General features: G+C 42.5%; 2 protein-coding genes across 2 annotated transcripts in view; both read right to left on the reverse strand.

The window, feature by feature from the left end:
• Positions 1-658: 658 nt before the first annotated feature.
• mapkapk3 (MAPK activated protein kinase 3) lies at positions 659-17752 on the reverse strand. Its single transcript, XM_070959815.1, has 10 exons — positions 17025-17752; positions 11869-12008; positions 7270-7334; positions 7009-7088; positions 6775-6901; positions 6586-6661; positions 6323-6447; positions 4434-4519; positions 4227-4307; positions 659-1872 (listed from the first exon to the last, which is right to left on the reverse strand). The coding sequence occupies exons 1-10, from the start codon at positions 17304-17306 to the stop codon at positions 1717-1719; spliced, it is 1218 nt and encodes a 405-aa protein (XP_070815916.1). The 5' UTR covers positions 17307-17752; the 3' UTR covers positions 659-1716.
• Positions 17753-18167: 415 nt separating this feature from the next.
• Positions 18168-20147, reverse strand: part of dnah1 (dynein, axonemal, heavy chain 1) — a 30789-nt gene continuing 28809 nt past the window's right edge. The window contains 4 exon segments of the mRNA XM_070958532.1: positions 18168-18297; positions 18709-18943; positions 19128-19334; positions 19879-20023. Of these exon segments, the coding sequence (XP_070814633.1) occupies positions 18176-18297; positions 18709-18943; positions 19128-19334; positions 19879-20023 (709 nt within the window). The 3' untranslated portion in view covers positions 18168-18175.

The raw sequence follows: 20147 nt of genomic DNA on the forward strand, positions 1-20147 counted from the left end.
CACTATATGTCAGTGCCAGTTTCTTGTGTTTGTCAACCTCTGGAGAAGAGGATCAGCGACTTCTGTGGAATAACACAAGTAGGAAGTGTACCAGACACTGTTATGTCAACATTTTGGTGTTAGTGATACGTGCAGTAATTATGACTCGTCTACAAAAAGGCTAACAAAGGCAGAATACTCACCGCTGCCTCCCTATGAGGAAATATGTCATTTGCAACTTACAGTGCTGTAAGTTTCCATCCACAAATACTCTGATTAATTCTTATTGTCTTTGTCTGAGAGCTTTTACGCTTTCTTTCTTCAAAGACGTGGAGTACCAAACAACAGCTGAGAGGTCATACTCTATTTAGGCCACATCTAAGCATGGCTGACATCCCATATTTACAGCAGGGAAGCCAAGTTGTTCTTATGATTAGCTTCCCCGGACCTATCCCCTAAATACTGTGGGGGGGACCGTGTGATCCAAGTGGGGGAAAGGTACATACCATATAATCTAAACATAATAATGTTGACCTTTTCTAGTCGAACACCAAGTCAGATGGCTGCGTCCCAAATAACCACTCGACTTCTGCTATTTATAGCAGCCTCACAAAGCCTGAAAGGCACGATTACAAAAACAATAGTTCCAAGGTCCACAGAAGAGAAAACATCCTGCACATTTACTTAAGAAAGTTTTATTTACAACCATATGGACAAATACAATCTCTACATGGAGTGGATGTACTTCATGAGGTTTCCATAATTAAAGGCTGCACTGTTTTGCTCATGTTTTAATGTAAAGTCAAATTGCAGCCCCTATTTACTGGAAGCATTTCACTCAACCCACATAAACACACGCATACAGAGACACACACACAGAGGACCTTTTTCAAGAGAAGTGTCACAATTCATCCATGTAGCACAACCATTACCCCACTGCTGCTTACATAAAGCTCTCTGGCCTTACGCTGACAGGAAGCAGGGCTGCCTCTCACAACTCCATCAAGAGGACACAGTGTTGATCAGCAGCAGTGACACTCTGGGTTATATGTACTGCTTTGTTGTGCGCATGAGGCCGTTTTATTGTTGTTTCATTGAAAAATACTGCCTTGGATTGAAGTGTAAGTCATCCTGGAGGCTTCAGTTCATTGACAAGACAGTCAGTGTCAGACTTTGCTTTAATTCCTCAAAGCAAATGACAGACAATATTAAGACAACGCAGGTAAAATTGAGTGTTCTCATTTCACAGTCTGTCCACAGTTGGTTTGTCTGTCTGTATGTGTGATCTGCACACTACTGCATAGTCACAAAGGAGACGCCAAATAGGCAACCAAGCATTCAAATACACAAAACATGATCACTACAAATACTTCATGTCTGCACGCAGACACTCCTACAAACAGGCAAGATCTAAAAATTCCATACATACATACATAGAAAGAATTAAAAACAGATGAGGCCCAGTGAGCAGAGCAGTTGATTTCCACCACTGACTGGACACACAGGCCATATCGCGTCTTGATATGTCTTACATATGTCCAGCTCTGACTTTACCGCTGTTCCTATGTTGTCCTTTTATTTCAGAGAGCATTTCCTCAACATCCAGTCTCTCGAGAGTCCCGAACAGCTCTCTAAATGATCTTCTCCCACACAAATCAACATTCCCTCCCTCCTCTGAGCTGCTTTTCTTCATCGCTGGCAGTTCTGCCTGGATTTCTGCTGACAGTCCTCTGTCTCTCACTGACTTTGGCAGACCGTGGACCCGCTCTTGGCTCCTGCAGCGGCTTTCTTTCGTCTCTTGTTGAGTAGCGGGTTGCTGGAGGTGTCAAGATCTTTGATCTTCACCTGGTCATAGTCTACCCGCATGGTGGCTAAAGCGCTGGTCATCTCCTCCTGTGAGAGGCAGGGCAGAGGGTCAGGTGTAGCAGAGTGTGTTCATTCACTGAAGACTACTCCAGTTATGTACATACTACAAAGGGCAGTATACAGGGCACATCTTTAAGCACTCTCTTGTTGAGCCCTGTTCCACACCAATCTTTTTACACATCAAATGATTTACACCGCTGCTTCAGGAGTTCTTAAATGATTACTACTTTTACTTCTACATCATCAGTGCTTACTGTATATGTTTGAAGCAGATTTGCTTATTTGTTGTAGCCAGTTAGCTTAGCATAGCATAAAGACTGGAAGAAGGGGGAAACAGCTAATCTGGCTCTGTCCGAAGGCAACAGCATTTGCCTACCAGCAACTCTAAAGTTCAATAATGAATGTGTTTTAACTCCTTTGTTTAATCTGTGCAAATTCAGAAGGTTCCTGCTCCCAGCAAAGAAATAGTCCAACATATAACCTCAATAAGTTGTGATATAACAAACAAGACACAGCATGTTAATTAGTGAGCTTTATAGGTGATGTTAGGTGGTTTTTACAACCTTTGAACAAATCAAGGCTAGCTGTTTACAGTCTTTATGCTAAGCTAGCTAAAATATACGACTGCTGGCTTTAACCTTATATTTAACATACAAATATGAAAGTGGTTTCAGTTTTCTTAAACCCTTCATTCTCAGCAAGAAAACAAGCACATTTCCCAAAATGTCATTCTTTTGTCATTTCCTCTTCCTTTAAGGGCTGTTCTACGTTGATTCACTAAGTAATTTGTAGTGCAGGAATAATCTACAAATGCTGACACGAGGTGAGGAAAAACTGTCTGGGAAAAGTTTTACGAGTTGTGGAAAGGTCACGTCATCGGTGGCTGAGGATGAGAAAGCTGGAGCAAATACAGGCCTCAGACCATAAAAAATGGACTGACATGTCCGAAGAGCTGAGATCCCTTGAAATATAAACCATCAAACTCTGCATCCTATGGTTCATGATGTGAGACCAGTTGTCCATCATGATCTATACTTTCTGTAGAAAGAGTGAGACATCTCTTCTTTGTGCCTTTTGAGAAATAGCTGTTCAGGAGTGCAATCGGCGGCATTTTTACGCAATGCAGCATTGCCTGTTGCAGAACCGCACAGTGGTATATTGTGTGATTATCATGGTGGAGAAATGATCTTTTCATACCTTATCGCTTCAAACTTCCTCATTCAGCTGTTGTGAAGGAATGTTATTCTACTCATGATTTCTTCTCGCATTTACAACCACTAAAAAAAAAATATGCAGTTGCACAACTGAGACCCTTTGTGCAGTGCCCACAGTGACTTGAGAGCAAACAGCGTTCTTGTTCTTTAAACAATCTTTGTGTAAATGAAAGGGTTAGGAAGAATGGCACAGGACCTTGTGCCTAAATTTGAACTCATAGTACAAGCTACATTGTGACCTCTGCTCCCCCTGGTGGCCATCGGGGGATTTTGTGCGCAACATACACACAAAAAAAAACCCTAAATGAAGGAACTGAACCTCCTAATTAGACAATGTTCCTTTGCTGGCTTTCATTATCTTCATTAAAGGTCCAGTGTCTGTTGGCATAAATGGAATACAATATACAATATCCATAAGTATGTTTTCATTAATGTGTAATCATGTGAAAATAAGAATCATTGTGTAGTCGTTAGCTTAGAACGAGCTCTTTACATCTACAGAGGGAGTAGTTCCTCTTCTACAGAGACCGCCATATTGCGTATTGCACATTTCTATAGTAGCCCAGAACAGACAAAACAGACACTGGCTCCAGAGAGTGGCCTTCATGTTTATTGCAAGTTTTGCAGCTACAGTAGGTTCTTCTTCATGCTTGGAAGATGCCACTAAATCCTACACAGTGGTCCTCTAAAAGGGCATTCTGCTGTTTTTACACGTACAAATCAGTTTACTGGACATTCAGTCACTCAGACTGTGAAAACAGTTGGCTCCTGTGGTGCTCATGGAGCTTTGTAAAGGCTAAGCAAATGATGTCATAATGATGTCAGTAGGGGGTATCTGAAATGGGGCTTGGAGAATTTTTAACAGAAAGCCTTGTAAATTGAGGGAGAGATGTTTGGAAGATATGGGTATTTACCAGGCATGTGGGGTCTAATGAAAGATGCTCATGAGCTGCATTATGGGAAACGTAGGATTCAGCAGTTATGGAGCTTTACTTGTACACGAGACTTAAACTCAGGATATGTCACTAAATTTTATGGTTGCATAATACTTAATTATTGGAGTGACCCTGCAACACTGGGGTCGACCTAAAGCTTCGACAGTCCAGCAGTGACAGGTTGTAATGTAAATGAGTGACCAGATGGGGTCAGTGTTGTTGTGCCTCTGACCTTCACATCCTCCCACATCTCCCTGTCTTCAGTCAGAACCCTGGTGGTGTGGAGCGGAGTGGAGGGAACCACCATGGACTGCTGCAGAGTGGGAACACGAACGAACACACAAACACACACACACAAACACAGATGAAGATATGAGCAAAGGGACAGCCAGATAAGAAGTTTACAATGACTTTCTGTAGTCGACACACAGATACTTACATTAATCCAGGGGTGGTTCATAAACTGAGTGATGGTCATTCTCTCGTTAGGGTCTGTCTTCAGGAGCTGATGGATCAAATCTTTTGCTGGAGGCAATATAAAGATAATTACATTATTAATAGCGACACATGCATGCAAATCTTATGTCTCGTGAAGCTTTTCCTGGTCTGAGGGACAGACTGGCCTACTTACACAGCAAATAGGATTACATGAGAGAGAAGAGTGAGATTGAGTTGAAAAAAAAAAAGAAAGAAAAACGACAGTGTGTGTGCACAGAGTCATGCACTGTCACTGGACACTGCAGCCAGCTGGTGTCCACTGACACTATGAGTGACAAGTTTGGACATAATAATTTGTTCTTAGTCTTTAGAAGTGTAGAGCTCCAGGAAATACATGTCAGTGTGTGTAGGAGATGAACTGGAGTGACCTTCAGAGCGGCACTTAAAACAAAGGTGAAGACCACAGCTGAACCTAAAGTACAGTATGTTGTCTGTATGCAGAGACTGCACTCAGGTAAGGACACAAAGCTTAACGAGGTCCTACAGCACAAAGAGTTTCAACCAGCTGCAGCTGAGTGCTGAGGTCTTCTACATGAGCACATCTCTGTCAAGGTCATCCACTAAAACTGTGGAGGCAGGTTGTTTTATGGTTTCATGTTCTTGTGATGGTGCAAGCGTAACAATGAGACTATGTCCACACTGATGCAGGCAAATATGACAGCATTGTTCACATGTCACACAGGCTTCTTTGTAAAAGTTCTCTTTGGTGTCCACAAGAAAAATGGCATTTCAGAAATGCTTCAATTTGGTCGTCTTTAGCTTTCAGCTAGAAAAACAAAACAAATCTGTCTATTGCTACCATCATCTGCTTAAGAGTTGAACTGAATCGACAATGCTGACCAACGGCTTGGTTATAATGCTTGGCTTCAGCAGGAAAAGTTTAGCGTTTTAACATCTGACTCTCACGTGTTTTGTGTTGTGAAAACACAACGTACATGTCATAGAAACATCTCTCTGTTTGTGTTGTTAGACAGTTGCATAACAGCATATAATAGCAATTCAATATCTATGAAATATCAAACTTTCCATAAATGTGTAGTTGGAGATAGGTTTAATATTGCATAGATGATAATAATAATAAACTTTATGTGTATAGCACCTTTCATACAAGGAATGCAGATCAAAGTGCTTTACAACAAAGAAATCGCATACACCAAGTGCTTCACATGAAAAAAGACAGCATGGACGTAAATTCAGGCATAGAAAAGTAAACCATAAAATTAGATGGAGAATAAAACCAACTTGGTAAAAACAGTAAAGTTAAAAATAGAGTACATAGAATGCATAAAATCAAGTGAAATGCATCATTTTAAGAGAAATGCAGCAGTACATAAATGTGAGGCTAAGCACAAGAGATTCAGAACTTCATCAGGAAAAGTCAGAGCTAGTTAAAGTCTAAAGTGAAGAGATGAGTTTTTAGCTTTCTCCTGAAAACATTCAGTGAGCTGCTTCTCTGATATCTATAGATAGTGTGTTCCAGATCTTTGGGGCATCATTTAGCAGTATAGCTTGGTCCTAGTCCATTAAGGGCTTTGCATACAAGAAGAGGGCCTTTAAAATCAATTGTAAATGTTACAGGAAGTCAGTGCAGAGCAGCTAAAACTGGACTAATGCACTCTTTCCTCTTGGTTCTGGTTAACAGCTGAGCTGCACAATTTTGAATGAGCTGAAGTCAATGTTTTTTGTTTTGGAAACCCCTAAATAATACGTTAATTTTAATATTCCAGAGATAATAGGATGTGTAGTTGTCTGAAAAATTGAGAGAAAAACAAGTTTTTTCGATTGTGTGAAGGATCAGTGTGGACAGGGTGTGTATGTGGGTTTTCTCACCTTCCTGTGACACCTCAGCCCACTCTGGGTTAGGGAATTCATACTGGCCCATCCTGATCCTCCTCTTCATCCCTGGAGAAATGGCCTGACCCGTGTTGGAGTAAAATGGAGGGAAGCCACACAATCTACAGAGACAAAAGGCAGGACAGACCGAAACTTTAAAGCCAAGAAAAGATTTACCGACACTACGTTTGAAGGTATCCGGAGACAGAATGTATCACACATTTGTGGTGACGTCCACCCAACCCCACGCGGTTACTCACAAGATGTACATGATGACGCCCAGAGACCACATGTCGCATGACTTGTCATATTTTTCTGGGCCTAAAACCTCAGGAGCTTATCAACGGCAAAACACGAACACAGAGAAATAGATAAGAATATATTGTTTTTCATCTTCAATAAATCTGTAAGCAGTTCATCAGTCTGGAAAATAACATAAAGCAACGTACCCACATAGTACGGAGTGTAACAGGGGGTCTGTAGAGGGTTGTGTAGCGTGGTCTCCTTGGCAAAGCCAAAGTCTGTTAATTTGAGGACCCCGTTCCTTTCTTTGCAGGTGTACAGCAGGTTCTCTGGCTAGTTAGGAGGCAGAGGAAGAAGAAGAAACATGTGACAAGATTTCCTTCAATGACCCAGAACTGATGGTATTCTTCGCTATCTGGGCGGTGATCATCTCTCTGCACCTTGATGTCTCTGTGCGCGATGTTAATGCTGTGGAGATAGTCAATGGCCGTGCCGATGTCCCTCATAATCTCAGAAGCCTCTGGGAGGAAAAGAAGAAAACACACTCTCAAACCAGAAGTCATTTCAGTGTTTCAGAGTTCATGCTTTCTGTTGAACGTAATCCAAGATGTCTGCCTTATGCCACTCCCTCCTGAGAATAATGGTTCATTCATATCCTGTGATGTGTTTATAATACATTCCATCCATCTATCAGTCCTCACCTCTCTCAGTGAAGGCCTGGTCTCCTCGGGCCTGGATTCGACTGAACAGCTCTCCTCCCTCCATACTGGAGACACACACACACACACATACACACACACACACACACACACACACACACACACACACACACACACACACACCCCTTACAAAATGAGAAAGGATACTCCAGGATCATTTGAGTTTAAGTGATTTCTACTTGTGTCATGCAGCGCAGCAAAGACACTGGGAAACAATATTGATTAGGAGTGAATCAGATCAATGAATCGCGACCACTATAAGTTCAGCAAACTGATATGTTCACTGTTTTCCAATGTTTCACACTGTGAGCCCTGGGGTGCAATTCAGTGGAGTTCTCTTGAAATGTGTCACAGCTCAAAACGCTGCAGTCCTCCACCTGGTTCTTGCAAAAAAGAAATGGTATGTGGAATTCTAAGAATACTGAGTGAAAGTGTTCTTCAGCAAAACTGAGAAGAAAACCAGATCACAGACGGAAGAAGGGAAAAGAAGCCACGGGATTTCAGTGAAACGAGCCTCCATTTGGTTGTTCTGAAAAACACACTCTGACGTTTCATACCTGAGACCTTTGACCTAATTCCTCTGAAGTTCAGACACGCTCACCAACCAAAAATGCTTCAGAGTCAGCTTCCCACTCTCCACTTTCACAACCGCACATCAAACCACTGCCACTCATGCCTGAAACTCTCCCTTCTGGTCCTCAGAAAAACGTGTTTGTGCTCATCTGTGACGAGGACGTGCTTTTAAGCATGTTAAGTAAGAGCGTACTTTTTGTGGTGTGCGAGCGCACAGATGAACAGATAGCTCACAGAGAAAAGTGAGTGTGCGCTGAACTGACTGCAGTGGGCTGTGGTGCTGTCCTCCTCTGACCCTCGCTCGTACAGGAAGCAGCTCACAGCAGTGAGAGATTAGTGAGAGCGCAAACACACACACACACACACACACACACACACACAAGGTCAACAACATACAGTGCCACACAAACACTTGCTGTGTCAATAAATGTGAAGATGAGAGGCTGTTAGACACGGTTTCAAATCCTCTTGAGCAGAGGACATGTCATTTCTCTGTTCTCATCCCCTATGGCTTCTTCTTTTGCCCACAGGGCAATAAAAAGTACAAAGCTCAACCACATGTATGTGAGTGAAGCCCGGATGGAATTCTGTCTCTATCTCACCATCACTGCCGTCTTCAGGTCTTATGACTGACCTTTAGCTCCTCAGAGGCACAAAGCTGCAGGTCTGACACTGCAGACACACACACACACACACACACACACACACACACACACACACACACACACACACACACACACACACACACACACACACACACACACACACACACACACACACACACAGCTCTATTCGGTGTGAAAACATATGAGCATATTAGATATATCGGGAACTTTTCTGCCATCATCTTTAGGAGAACAGCTTCAGTTGGGTTGTATTAGATTCATTTAGTCATGCTGTATGATTCTCAACATGGTGTAAAAGAACAAATGAGCTGTGAGTTGATACAGAGTTACACAGAAACATGGTTCACATTAAAACCATGTTTATACTGAAGCAACAGTTGGAGCTCCACACAAATCTTCTGACTGTGTGCTGATTGAAATGCTGAACAAAATATGTGGAGCTCCAAGTCTTTATTCACTGCAGGGCTTATGTTGTCTATTTATCACAAAGAAAATGGAAAATTCCAGTGGAAACTTGTGGAAACAGAGCAGAGCGACTGTAACTTCCCCTTTTCTGGTCAACTGTTGACATTGACAGTTTAAAAGAGGCTTGTTAGATAAACCCACAGCATCCTTTTGAAAACCAGTGCTCCTACGCAGAGCTGCCACTTTTGGGTCAGTGCAGAATCACTGTCAGCCAGTTTGGAGCCTGATGATAAAATACCAGCACTCGTCACTCTTTCTACTTATTGTCAACTTTTCAAGAATAAAGACAAACAAATCACCAGGCAGTGATGGGTACCCTTCTGAATGGTATAAGACCTTCCAGAAGGAGCTAACACCTTTGCTTCTATCCTGCTTTAACTGGACCCTTAATGAGGGTGGGGCTCCCCCATCGTGGAAAGAAGCGATTATTACTGTTCTACCCAAAGATGGCAAAGATAAAGAAGACTGCAAAAACTATAGGCCGATTTCACTTTTAAATGTAGACTACAAACTATTCACATCAATTATTTGCAAAAGACTCGAGGCCTTCATACCAGATTTGATTGATGAAGATCAAACCGGCTTTATTAAAGGTCGCCAAACACACGATAATATTAGAAGAACCCTCCATATTCTAAACAACGCCCAAAAAAGTGGTACAAGTACAATTCTGGTTAGTTTAGATGCTGAAAAAGCATTTGATAGTGTTAGTTGGTTATTCTTGTATGAGGTACTAAAGAGATTTGGCTTCAATGAAAAGGTAATCCAATGTATTAAAACTATGTATCAAGAGCCCACAGCTAAGATCAGAGTAAATGGAAGCCTGTCTAATTCGATTCAGTTGGAGAGGGGGACAAGACAGGGCTGTTGTATGTCTCCCACTCTTTTTGCTTTATATGTCGAGCCTTTAGCACAGGCAATAAGGCAGAGTGGGGACCTGCAGGGTGTCACTGTAGGAGGGACTGAACATATCATTGGCCTTTTTGCGGATGATGTCATAATTTTTCTTGAACAACCAGACATATGTTTCCTGCACCTAATGTCTCTTTTAGAAAAGTATGAATACTATTCAGGGTACAAACTGAATATATCAAAAACACAAATTCTCTCGTTAAATTATTCTCCATCCCGTCAAATAAGAGATGCATATAATCTGAAATGGAATTCTAAAACAATGAAATATCTTGGTGTAACTCTGAGTAAGACACTCCCTGACATGTTTGAAAACAACTTTAGTGAAATTGAGAAAAACATTCAAAAAGATCTTGAAAGGTGGTCTACCCTCCCATTAGACTTAAGTGCTAGAATACGCACAGTCAAAATGAATATTTTACCTAAATTGTTATATTTGTTTCAGGCCCTTCCAATTAATATCCCCCAAAACAAATTTATAGCCTGGGATAAGATGATTTCTAGATTCATTTGGAATAGTAAAAAGCCAAGAATAAGATTTACGACACTTCAACTACCTAAAAGTAAGGGGGGGATGGCTTTACCTAATCTCACAGAATATTTTTACGCAGCCCAACTTAGGTATCTGGCCTGCTGGTGTAGACCTGACTATGAGTCGAAATGGAAAGAAATGGAAAGGGAAGTAGGGGGCGTTCAAACCCAGATATTGGTGGGGGATGAACATTTGGCAGGTGCTTTGAGACATAGTATGAACCCAATAGTAGCATTCACACTTGAAATATGGAGTATTGTTGTAAGAAAATACAAACTTAAGAGGGATATATGCAATCTGGGGTGGTTTGCGTATGATCTTAAGTTTAAGCCAGGGACGTACGATCCAGCATTCAAAGAATGGGTACAAAAAGGTGTGACAGCAATATGTACAGTATCAGAAGGTGGACAGTTTTTAAGTTTCCAGGATCTTAAGACAAAGTACAGTCTCGAAAACAAAGATTTTTATAGATACTTACAGCTGAGAGACTATTTTACAAAAGAGATCAGGCCAAATGAAACTATAAACGAGGTGATTGGAGTAATGATCGACTCATACAAACAGAAGGTGTCCCGGCCTATCTCCGCTTTTTATCGAGCTTTGGGTGAGAGCAGGAAAGAATCAACGCTTTATATAAAAGCAAAATGGGAAGCAGAACTAAAAATCCAAATACAAGAGGAGGAGTGGTATCACATGTGTGAGACACAATGTACATCAACAAATTCATTAATATGGAGGGAGTTCTGCTGGAAGAACCTAACTCGCTACTTTATAACACCAAAGATAAAATCTAGGCAACTTGCTATACAACAAGACTGCTGGAGATTATGTGGGAGCATGGAGGCAGATCATGCACACATCTTCTGGAATTGTGTAAAAATGAGGTTATATTGGCAGAATGTTAACTCAGTTGTAAAAAATGTTTTGGGATATGGAATACCAAACACCTGTCCAGTGATGTATCTTGGGAATATTGAGAAGGTTGTAATGAAAGAAGATCTGTACTTGACTAAAGTATTACTTGCAGCAAGCAAGAAAGCGGTCACAAGAAACTGGCTTAACGTGAACGATCCAAACCAGGAGCAGTGGTTGGAAATTGTCCAGGAAATCCTTGTAATGGAAAAATTGACATACCTGTTGAGACTCAAAGAGTACACATTTGAAAAAAACTGGGAAAAATGGAACATTTATATGAGACACCAAGACATCAACTGAACAAAAGCTAAATGGAACAATGGACTGTACAGTAATACTTCCACACCGTTTGTTAGTTCCATGCTGTATTGCTATTGTTTTTGTTATACACTTGTGAAAACTCAATAAAAATTTAAGTTATAAAAAAAAAGAATAAAGACAAACAGTTTTTTTATTATTATTATTTCTAGGAGAATTGAATCCTTTATTTTCTCAGATAACTAACACTAAATCCACCTGTGTAAACGGATGAGTACGGCGGTGAAATGTGAGTCCTACCACTCCATGATGATGAGCAGGCACTTCTTCCCGTGATGCATGTTCTCATACAGGCTGAGGATGCGAACAATGTACGGTCCCCCTGATACTCGCCAGTGGAGCTCCACCTCTCGTCTCGCTTTGGGGCTGTCGTAGAGAATCTGAGAGGCACATCCAGAGAGAATGACGGATACAAAACATGTTAGTGATGAATAGAAAATAAATTTCCAGTTTATGATGGGACTAATTTCTTTTGCTAAATCCACGCTGTATCATATTCAATATTGTTGTTTCTCGACTTTCGGTGGATTCACATTTCAATTTGAGCATCCAATAGCAGATCCACGGAAAAGTTATCTGCAACTATTTTGATAATCGATTGAGTCATTTGACTTTTTCTGTTTTCGCTGTTTTTTATCATTGTAAATTCAGTTAAATGTATTTTGGACTGTTGGCTGAACAGAACTAACACGTGAAGATGTCACTCTAGGAAACTAACAGAAAAACCTCAGCAGCACTGAGATCAAACAACATCCTTATTAATACTGTAATGCTAATGTCAACCATATCACCTTCTAAAATCCCTCAACTCTACAGCTCCGTGTCAGATTTTATGCTCATTTGATCAACAACAGAACAAGAGCTTTTTCATACTTAATACTGGTTTTTACCTATAAAGTCAGTGTAGTCTGAAAGGGTTTAACAAATACATTTTTGCCTTAGTTGGTGAAAAGTGACCCTTCAATAGTTTAGAGTCGGTAAGAGAGAGAGAGAGAGAAAAGCTCTCACAGTGATAAAAGACAGTAAGACAATCATTGACTACCTTCATCCACTACATGAAAGCTGAGGACACACATAACGTGTGATAAGGCAGCCTGATCACACATTAGGAAGGCAGCCTGATCACACGTTAGGATGTGTGTTTGACATAAGACACACACACACACACACACACACACACACACAGAGCAGGTGGCAGACCTTGACATAGCATACATCTTCAGTCAGGGTGTATTTTTGGATATGACTGTGATGGAGTGAGCTGCTGTTCACAAGGCCGGCCTGGCGACAGACCGAGTCTGGAGAACATAACATACAGACAGGCTGAGTCACTGACGTATGACAGACAGACAGACAGACAGACAGACAGACAGACAGACAGACAGACAGACAGACACACACACACACACACACACACACACACACACACACACACACACACACACACACACACACACACACACACACACACTAAACCTGTATTCTCCCAAACTGTGATAAGAATATGGATAAAACTTCAGCTTCAATCGTATGAGTGAAAATCATTTCACGTTTCTTGGAAATATCAGAGCCGCTCACAGCGTTGTGTTTTAGCTTGCTAACGTCAAAGAGGAAGTGAGGGCCGAGGGTTTTCGAGCAGCAGGGTGTTGAAAGTAGAAGTTGAGGGTTTCCGGTGACTTACTCATGCCATTTACTACCGCATGTGTCCTACTTTGTAAAGCAAAGTCATGGGCAGGTTTCTTTCTGCTATGTCATTTATAGCTTTATGACTTTAATCAGAGCAGGCAGTGTGTGGGATGGCTGCTTTAATTTCCTGAAATGAACCAGAATTGGCAACAATAAAAGAGGACTGTGTGGATTAAATACACATATAAAACACTGAGAGGAGACAGAGAGATGGCTGAGAGAATGAGACAGAATGTGAGGGGACCTCATGGACTCTAAATGCACACTTGTCCCTGATCCTGCCCTAAGCCAATCAGCCACATCCTCACAGTCCTCTAAAGCAGTCTTAGTCTATAGAGACTATAACACAGACTGACACACACACCTCTAGCTGATAATGCCCACTGAGTGTAACAGCACACACACACACACACACACACACACACACACACACACACACACACACACGGTGGCTGTCAGAGCACTGGACTGTATGTCTTCATGAAAAGGTGGTTTATCTTTACAACTTCTACCAATAAAGCGCTGCTCATAAAGTCGATATCAAAGTGGCCTAGGAGGCGGTATACAGTTTATCAAGTGTTAATCTACATGATGTCTATACTTGTTTTGTGCTGTGACAACAATGTATACTGCTCCACCACAAATACCTTATAATAACACTATTATCACCAGCTCTTAACAACACAGAGTCCATAGCAGCTCTGTGAGGCTGTACTTAGGTACAGTGGTGCTCTGAGCTAATTGCTAACACTGGTATGGCAACACACTCACAGGGACAAAGCTAACATGCTGATGTTCGTTTGCATAATAACCCCTAAACAAAGCACTGGTCAAATTAAAAGTAACAGGTTAGACTGAATCATCCTCTGGGCTCCATGAATGTCTGTATTAGATTTCACCTCACAGCATGGCTAAAATGACAAGTAATGAGGATGAATTTCAATTCATTCCTCTATAGTTTTTTGTCATATTACAATATAATTTGAAAAACTTAAAATAAATATGTCATATCAATATCAAGAACTCACCCAACATACTCAATATAATCTAGACCAAAGTAATTGAAGCAAGAGCAACACCCACAGCACGTTTTTCCCTGACATCAAGGGTAAACTGCAGTGAACTTCACACAAAACCTTGTGTGTAAAATCCCCAGTGAACATCCCCACTGGCCAGTAAAAGTTAATCTTGTTGTATGAGCTGAACAGACAGCAGTAGTGATTGACAGCAACACATCCACCTCTTTTTGAATACTACAAAGATCCTCTGCCCTTGCATTCATTCAGGACAACATGTTGAACTGTAGCCAGTTTCTTCCGTGCTACAGTCAAAGCAGATAATGAGCTTGAATTGCACAACAAGCAGCTGAAGCCTGAGAGTCAATGGAGCATTATGAGCCAAACCTCTGAGACTGATCTTGTTTAAGAGCACCGGCTGCCTGGAGCGAGCCTGCTTAAGTTCTAAGTGCAGTTTTCAGCAGCGTCTGACCAAATCACGACAGTTTGACAAATATTTTTCTCCCAGAGGAAATCCAGATGTGCCACCAGCATGCAAAAGGCTGACCACAGAGGTGATTACACACAAAGATATTGACCATGAATGGAAGCCTGTACACAGGCCTGCAGCTTGTACAGCTTTCCACGTGCTAAGCTGGACGCTAAAATGGAACAATCACCAGCCAAATACGTGCTTCAAATGGTATTAACAATTAATGGTGGTGCCCGTGCACCACAGGGATCTCCCAGGTCCCTCTCCTCCTCAGAGTCAAACAAATCCAAATTAAAAGAATCCTGATGACTGTAACAGCATTGCATTAAAGGGATGGATCTCCTCCAGCTCCAGCTGCAAAGTGGATTAAACCTACACCCATCCATTACACTGAGCGCTTAGAGCAACGCTTAATTAAAAAGCCAGTGGGGTGGTCAACCCTCCTCACCCCCCTCCACATCAAACACTCCATTATGTCCTAATGCCTTCGATTTGCCTTGAGATTAAAACAATACAGGGGCAGTGATCAATTAGCTGAAATGGCAATAAAGTAGAATAAAAACTCATATCAGGTTCACTCAAGAACTGTCCCTTCATCCAGGACAATTCAAACCAGCACAGACGCCATAAGAGCTAATACACCTTGTATTATGATGCCATTAGTGTCTCCTTTGTCATCTCTCAAAGCTTTTAACAGGGTCTTCAGAGAGTAAAAGAGGTTTAGGACACTGAGAGTGGCTGGTTTGAGGTGTGTTCTCTAAGCCAAGGGTCACCCTGACCTGCTCTGAGCTTTCCCTGCTGGAAGCTGAACTCTGTCAGGCAGCAGGTGATGCTGTTAAGGACGCTGTCAGCGGTCACATGACTACACAGAAAAACACGTTCACATTTCAACACATCAGTTTCTTAATAGCCAGCAAAGAGTTTCTCATGGAAAACACTCTTGTGCTGTGGTACCATGTAATCAGCTCAGCGTTTTCTTACCAATCCTGCTTTTTTAATCGTGTCTGACATAAAAAAGAAAATCTCACATTTAATGCATCAAATAGCCTGAGGCTTTTTCACCAACATACACCTTGTTTTAATCATTCTCTCTGCTTTCTTTCTTTCATTTTCAAGCAGCGACTGTGTTCTATCTTCCACTCTGACATGATGCCATCAAGCATCCTATCCCTCTCGGTCGTTCATCTTTTGTCTGTGACTCCCACAGTTTATCTTTCTTTCCCATCTCCTGTCTCTCCTTCTATCCCAGGGCCCGGGTCTACAGCTTTGCCTGTGACACTGTTGCTGCCTGCTTTGGCGGCTCAGGTGTTGATGGATTACTGTAAGCCAGTAAATCTCTCTGGGTCTGCAGCCCAGTGGTGACAGGTGACAGCCCGACGACCCGTGCTTGTGTGCGTCTACGCATGCAGGAAGGAGTGCCCAGTGAATTTTCCACTGCTGCCCAGAATAAGGTGTCACTGTCACAATCCACGTGCCCCTATGAAGCAGCGCAGCATGTACAGCATATGGCCAGGTGAGCGCGCCCCCATCTGATCCAGAGATAGGCCGAGGTTCCACAAAACAGCCACATGAAGAGCATGTGAGCTCTACAACATGTACGGCACATGTCAAACCCAGTGTGAGCAGCAGGTACCCAGACAGGACATGCTGTCTTAGACATGCATGTACACCAGTCACATTCCTTCTATTGCAAGCTTCAGTGTTGTCCTGTTCATCTGTGACAGGAATCTGAACTCAATAAAGGTCAAAGTTTGGAATCTTGGCTGCAGGCTGACAAGTGAACGTACTTCACTCTTAGAATAAACACACCAAACAGTTTCCATATCAAGATGTATCAAGTGGCACGAATGACATCCCAAACTAAACCAATTTGACTTTCAGACAAGCTTTGATATTTAATTCTAATATATAACAGTTGTTGGGTTTAAATGGTCGATGAATGATCTGAATCTAAACAGATGAGCAGACTCACCACCAGAATAAACTGTTAAAATGACTGACAGGTGTGAACACTGGACAGTACTGAAATCCAGACACTGTCAAAATGTCTCGCATCAATCTTAAGCTTCTAAACAAAGTTTTGTTTCTCAATTGCAATTATTTGGGGGGGGGAATGCTTCTAAGCCCTCAGTTATGCTGTGAGTTGAACCTTGAACTGTTAAAACTGGTGACTGAACTGAGGTTTACTTGTGACACCTGTCAGTGTCAGGTGACTTCAGTACCTTCAGAGCGCACTTCTCTCCAGTCTTCTTGCTGTAGCACTGCAGGACTTTGCCATTGATGCCTAAGCCCAGAACCTGAGTGGAGATCTTATAATCGTCGGTCACCGCGTTGCGCTTTATCTCCAGTTTGGGATAAACGGGCAGCGGGAAGTGAGCGGCCTCGCCGTCAGCAGCGAGGGCAGCGGGCGGCTGCAGTTTGGGGACATCAGTCGGGGAGTCCGGCTCTGGCTCAGCTTTTGGCGCTCGCAGTGGTTCCTCCTTTTCGTTTCCATTTTGTAGCATGTTCACAAGGGCTTGTTGACACAACGCGGAGGAACGAGGAAGCGTGAGTAATTCTCCAGAGTTATGCGATGACTCCTGTCGTCCTCCGGTAAGTGCGTCCAGCTCAGAGGAACCCTGGCGCACCGCTGGTGCGTCTGGTCGCACCGCAGCTGCTGCGAGGACTCCACACAGTAATCCCACTGTGTCCTCAGTATGTCTAATACAACTAATTACACTTATTTAAACTACACGACTGTATTTTTTGTCACACCGAACTTAAATACTATTTTTTAAAAAGATGAAATCCGCCTCTTCAGAGAAGTACAGATATATTAGAAGATGTCAACGTCCCAGACGTTAAGTTCCAGTCAGAGCCGTCTTTTGACACAGCAGTAGTGAGGATATTCTGCCGATCCTGGTGATCTGAGTTTCCCGTTGATCTGTAGTGCGTCGGCAGGGCTCACATGGCCACTCACTGTCACTGTTTGTTGAAGCACCACCCTCCGACAGCTAAGTCATATTTCTCAACCGGCGCGATGTGGCCGCCTTAAAGGAGCAGGACGTGTAATCAGTTCAGTGTTCAGCGAGCACAGTGGAGAAGCTGGCTGCTGGCTTATCAGAGTAAAGGAAGAGAGAAGAATTAGAGCAAAACTGACACTCACAACCACTGGAGCAGAAGCTCTAATCCTCATGATCGGACATAGTATTACACTAATATGGTGTTGTGAACACTGTTTATTGACCAGAATAAAGGAGAGTTTCAATGGACTTCTTTTTAGTGACATAAGGTGCATAGAGAAAGTGTCTGTTTGGTTCAGTAAGGCAACCACATCAGTATATACATATAAAGACAGGTGATGTGTCTCATGTGTGAAAAAGTGTGTTTGTATTTAGTAGTCCAGTGCACAGATGAGGGCGACTCCCTGTTTGATCCAGTGCCTCTGACTCCGATCTGTGGGCAGCTCCACGGCAATCACATAGTTGGTAGAATGACCGGTTGTAGACAGAGTCCCTACAAAAGCACACAAAGCAGTTCAGCGACATGAAGACATTTGTTTGTATTTTCCTGTCGGGGCACTGTGCTTCAGAGGGATCTAACTTGCCGGCACAAGGTGTTGGCTATGTGCTGTGGGTGGAAAATACAGAGCTGCACTTTCAGACGCTTCGTGAAACAGGACACTAACTGGAGTCTATTTTGGGTGAGTAATAAAACCACTGAAAGGAGATGCACACAAACACTCAAGCGAGCTGACCAACACCAAGTCACACTGAAAAACAGGGTTAATAACACTGAGCCAGAGCTTCAGTTCATCCATCTCCTCAAGTAAAAACACATTTCATAAATCTCTAAATAAGCACATCTGATCTAACATATAATATTAGTTGTACTGCAGATGAATCTTGTCAGACAGTGTGTACTGACCAGCACGTGTGAGAGTCTTGTAGATGGGACAGACGTAGACCGCAGAGGTCGGAGGTTTGCGGTTGGGTTTGGGGATCAGCCAGATGACGGCCATTTCTGTGTAGAGCTCCTTGGGCCTGGACTCTGTGAGTTGACCTGCCTCGTTATCCCAGCGAGCCCCCTCCAGGAATAGACCGTGGATGTAGCAGCCCGCATTTGGTTTCTCTGTTATCTCTGACACAGACTTCACTACTACCTGAAGGGAATTAAAGAGAAAATATACCAATACCAATCAAAGCAAATCTAACAAAATTGACAGTGTATGTTGATATTCACACACAGTTAATACAGAGTGGGTAATATGCAGTGCAGACAAAAATAAATCAGCATGTTTTTAGCTGGGGAGGGAGAATGGCACACTGTCAGGCCTACTGTCTGACCTCAAAGTCAAATCCAATTGTGTCGATGGAGATGCCGGAGCGGCGGGCATAATTCTGGAGGGTTCCAGTGAGAAAAGCCTGGGGAAAAAAGAAGCCGCTAATCCAGAAGACAGGTGGAATGCCACTGCAGATCCATCTCTGCAGAAAACTGATCCTCTGAAGCAGGTCTGACACCCAGGAGGCCAGAGGCTTCAGAGAGGGGTAGGCCTGGTGGGAGAGACACACACAGCCAATCAAAGAGTTGGGTGTTCCTCGAAAGCAGAGCCTGGAATTATTAGAGCAGCGCAGGAATGTCACCAAAGTTCATCTCATGTCTCTGATATCACTCCCAAATGTCTCACCTCCAAACTAAATACAATAACACATGGATCTCATAATATCAGCTCAGTTCAAGGCACACCGGAGTGTTCTGTAATTGGACATTGTGGGATTCAGTGACCTTAAAACAGCTCTGTAAAAGATGGAGGATTGTGTTTATTTTGTGGCTTAGTGTGAGAGCCACCCGCCCACAGAACTGCTAGATGTACTGTACATAAATATAAGAAGGTAAATGTTTAAAAACGTGTTAGGATGGATTCAGAAGAGATGTAAATGCTGGATTCATTTTGTGATGAATCCATTAGTGGCTTGTATTAAATATGATATGCTACATAATGTTTTACAATGGTTGTAACTCGCCATCAGACTGCCTGCTCAGACGTCAGTGGTACCCACAAGAGAATCAGAGGAATAACTGTTGTGTGCATCTTGCCTTTGCTCTCCACATATCAGGCACCACATTGTTGAAAAGGCTGTTGGCCATGAGCTCCAGCTCTGATGACATCACCACCAAACCCTTCAGAGCCTTCACAATATCACTGAGACTCTGAGAGATGACTGCCAGCAACTTATTATATCTGAAAAACAAGAGATACAAAGACCAATTACTGAAGGGTTAACTGATCTAAACTGACAATAGCTGATTGAGCACTGATCAGATTATAGTCCTTCATGTATCCTATTGAACAATTACATGAACAT

Source organism: Chaetodon trifascialis, chromosome 3 (genome assembly GCF_039877785.1).
Source record: "Chaetodon trifascialis isolate fChaTrf1 chromosome 3, fChaTrf1.hap1, whole genome shotgun sequence".
NCBI classification, from domain to species: domain Eukaryota; kingdom Metazoa; phylum Chordata; class Actinopteri; order Chaetodontiformes; family Chaetodontidae; genus Chaetodon; species Chaetodon trifascialis.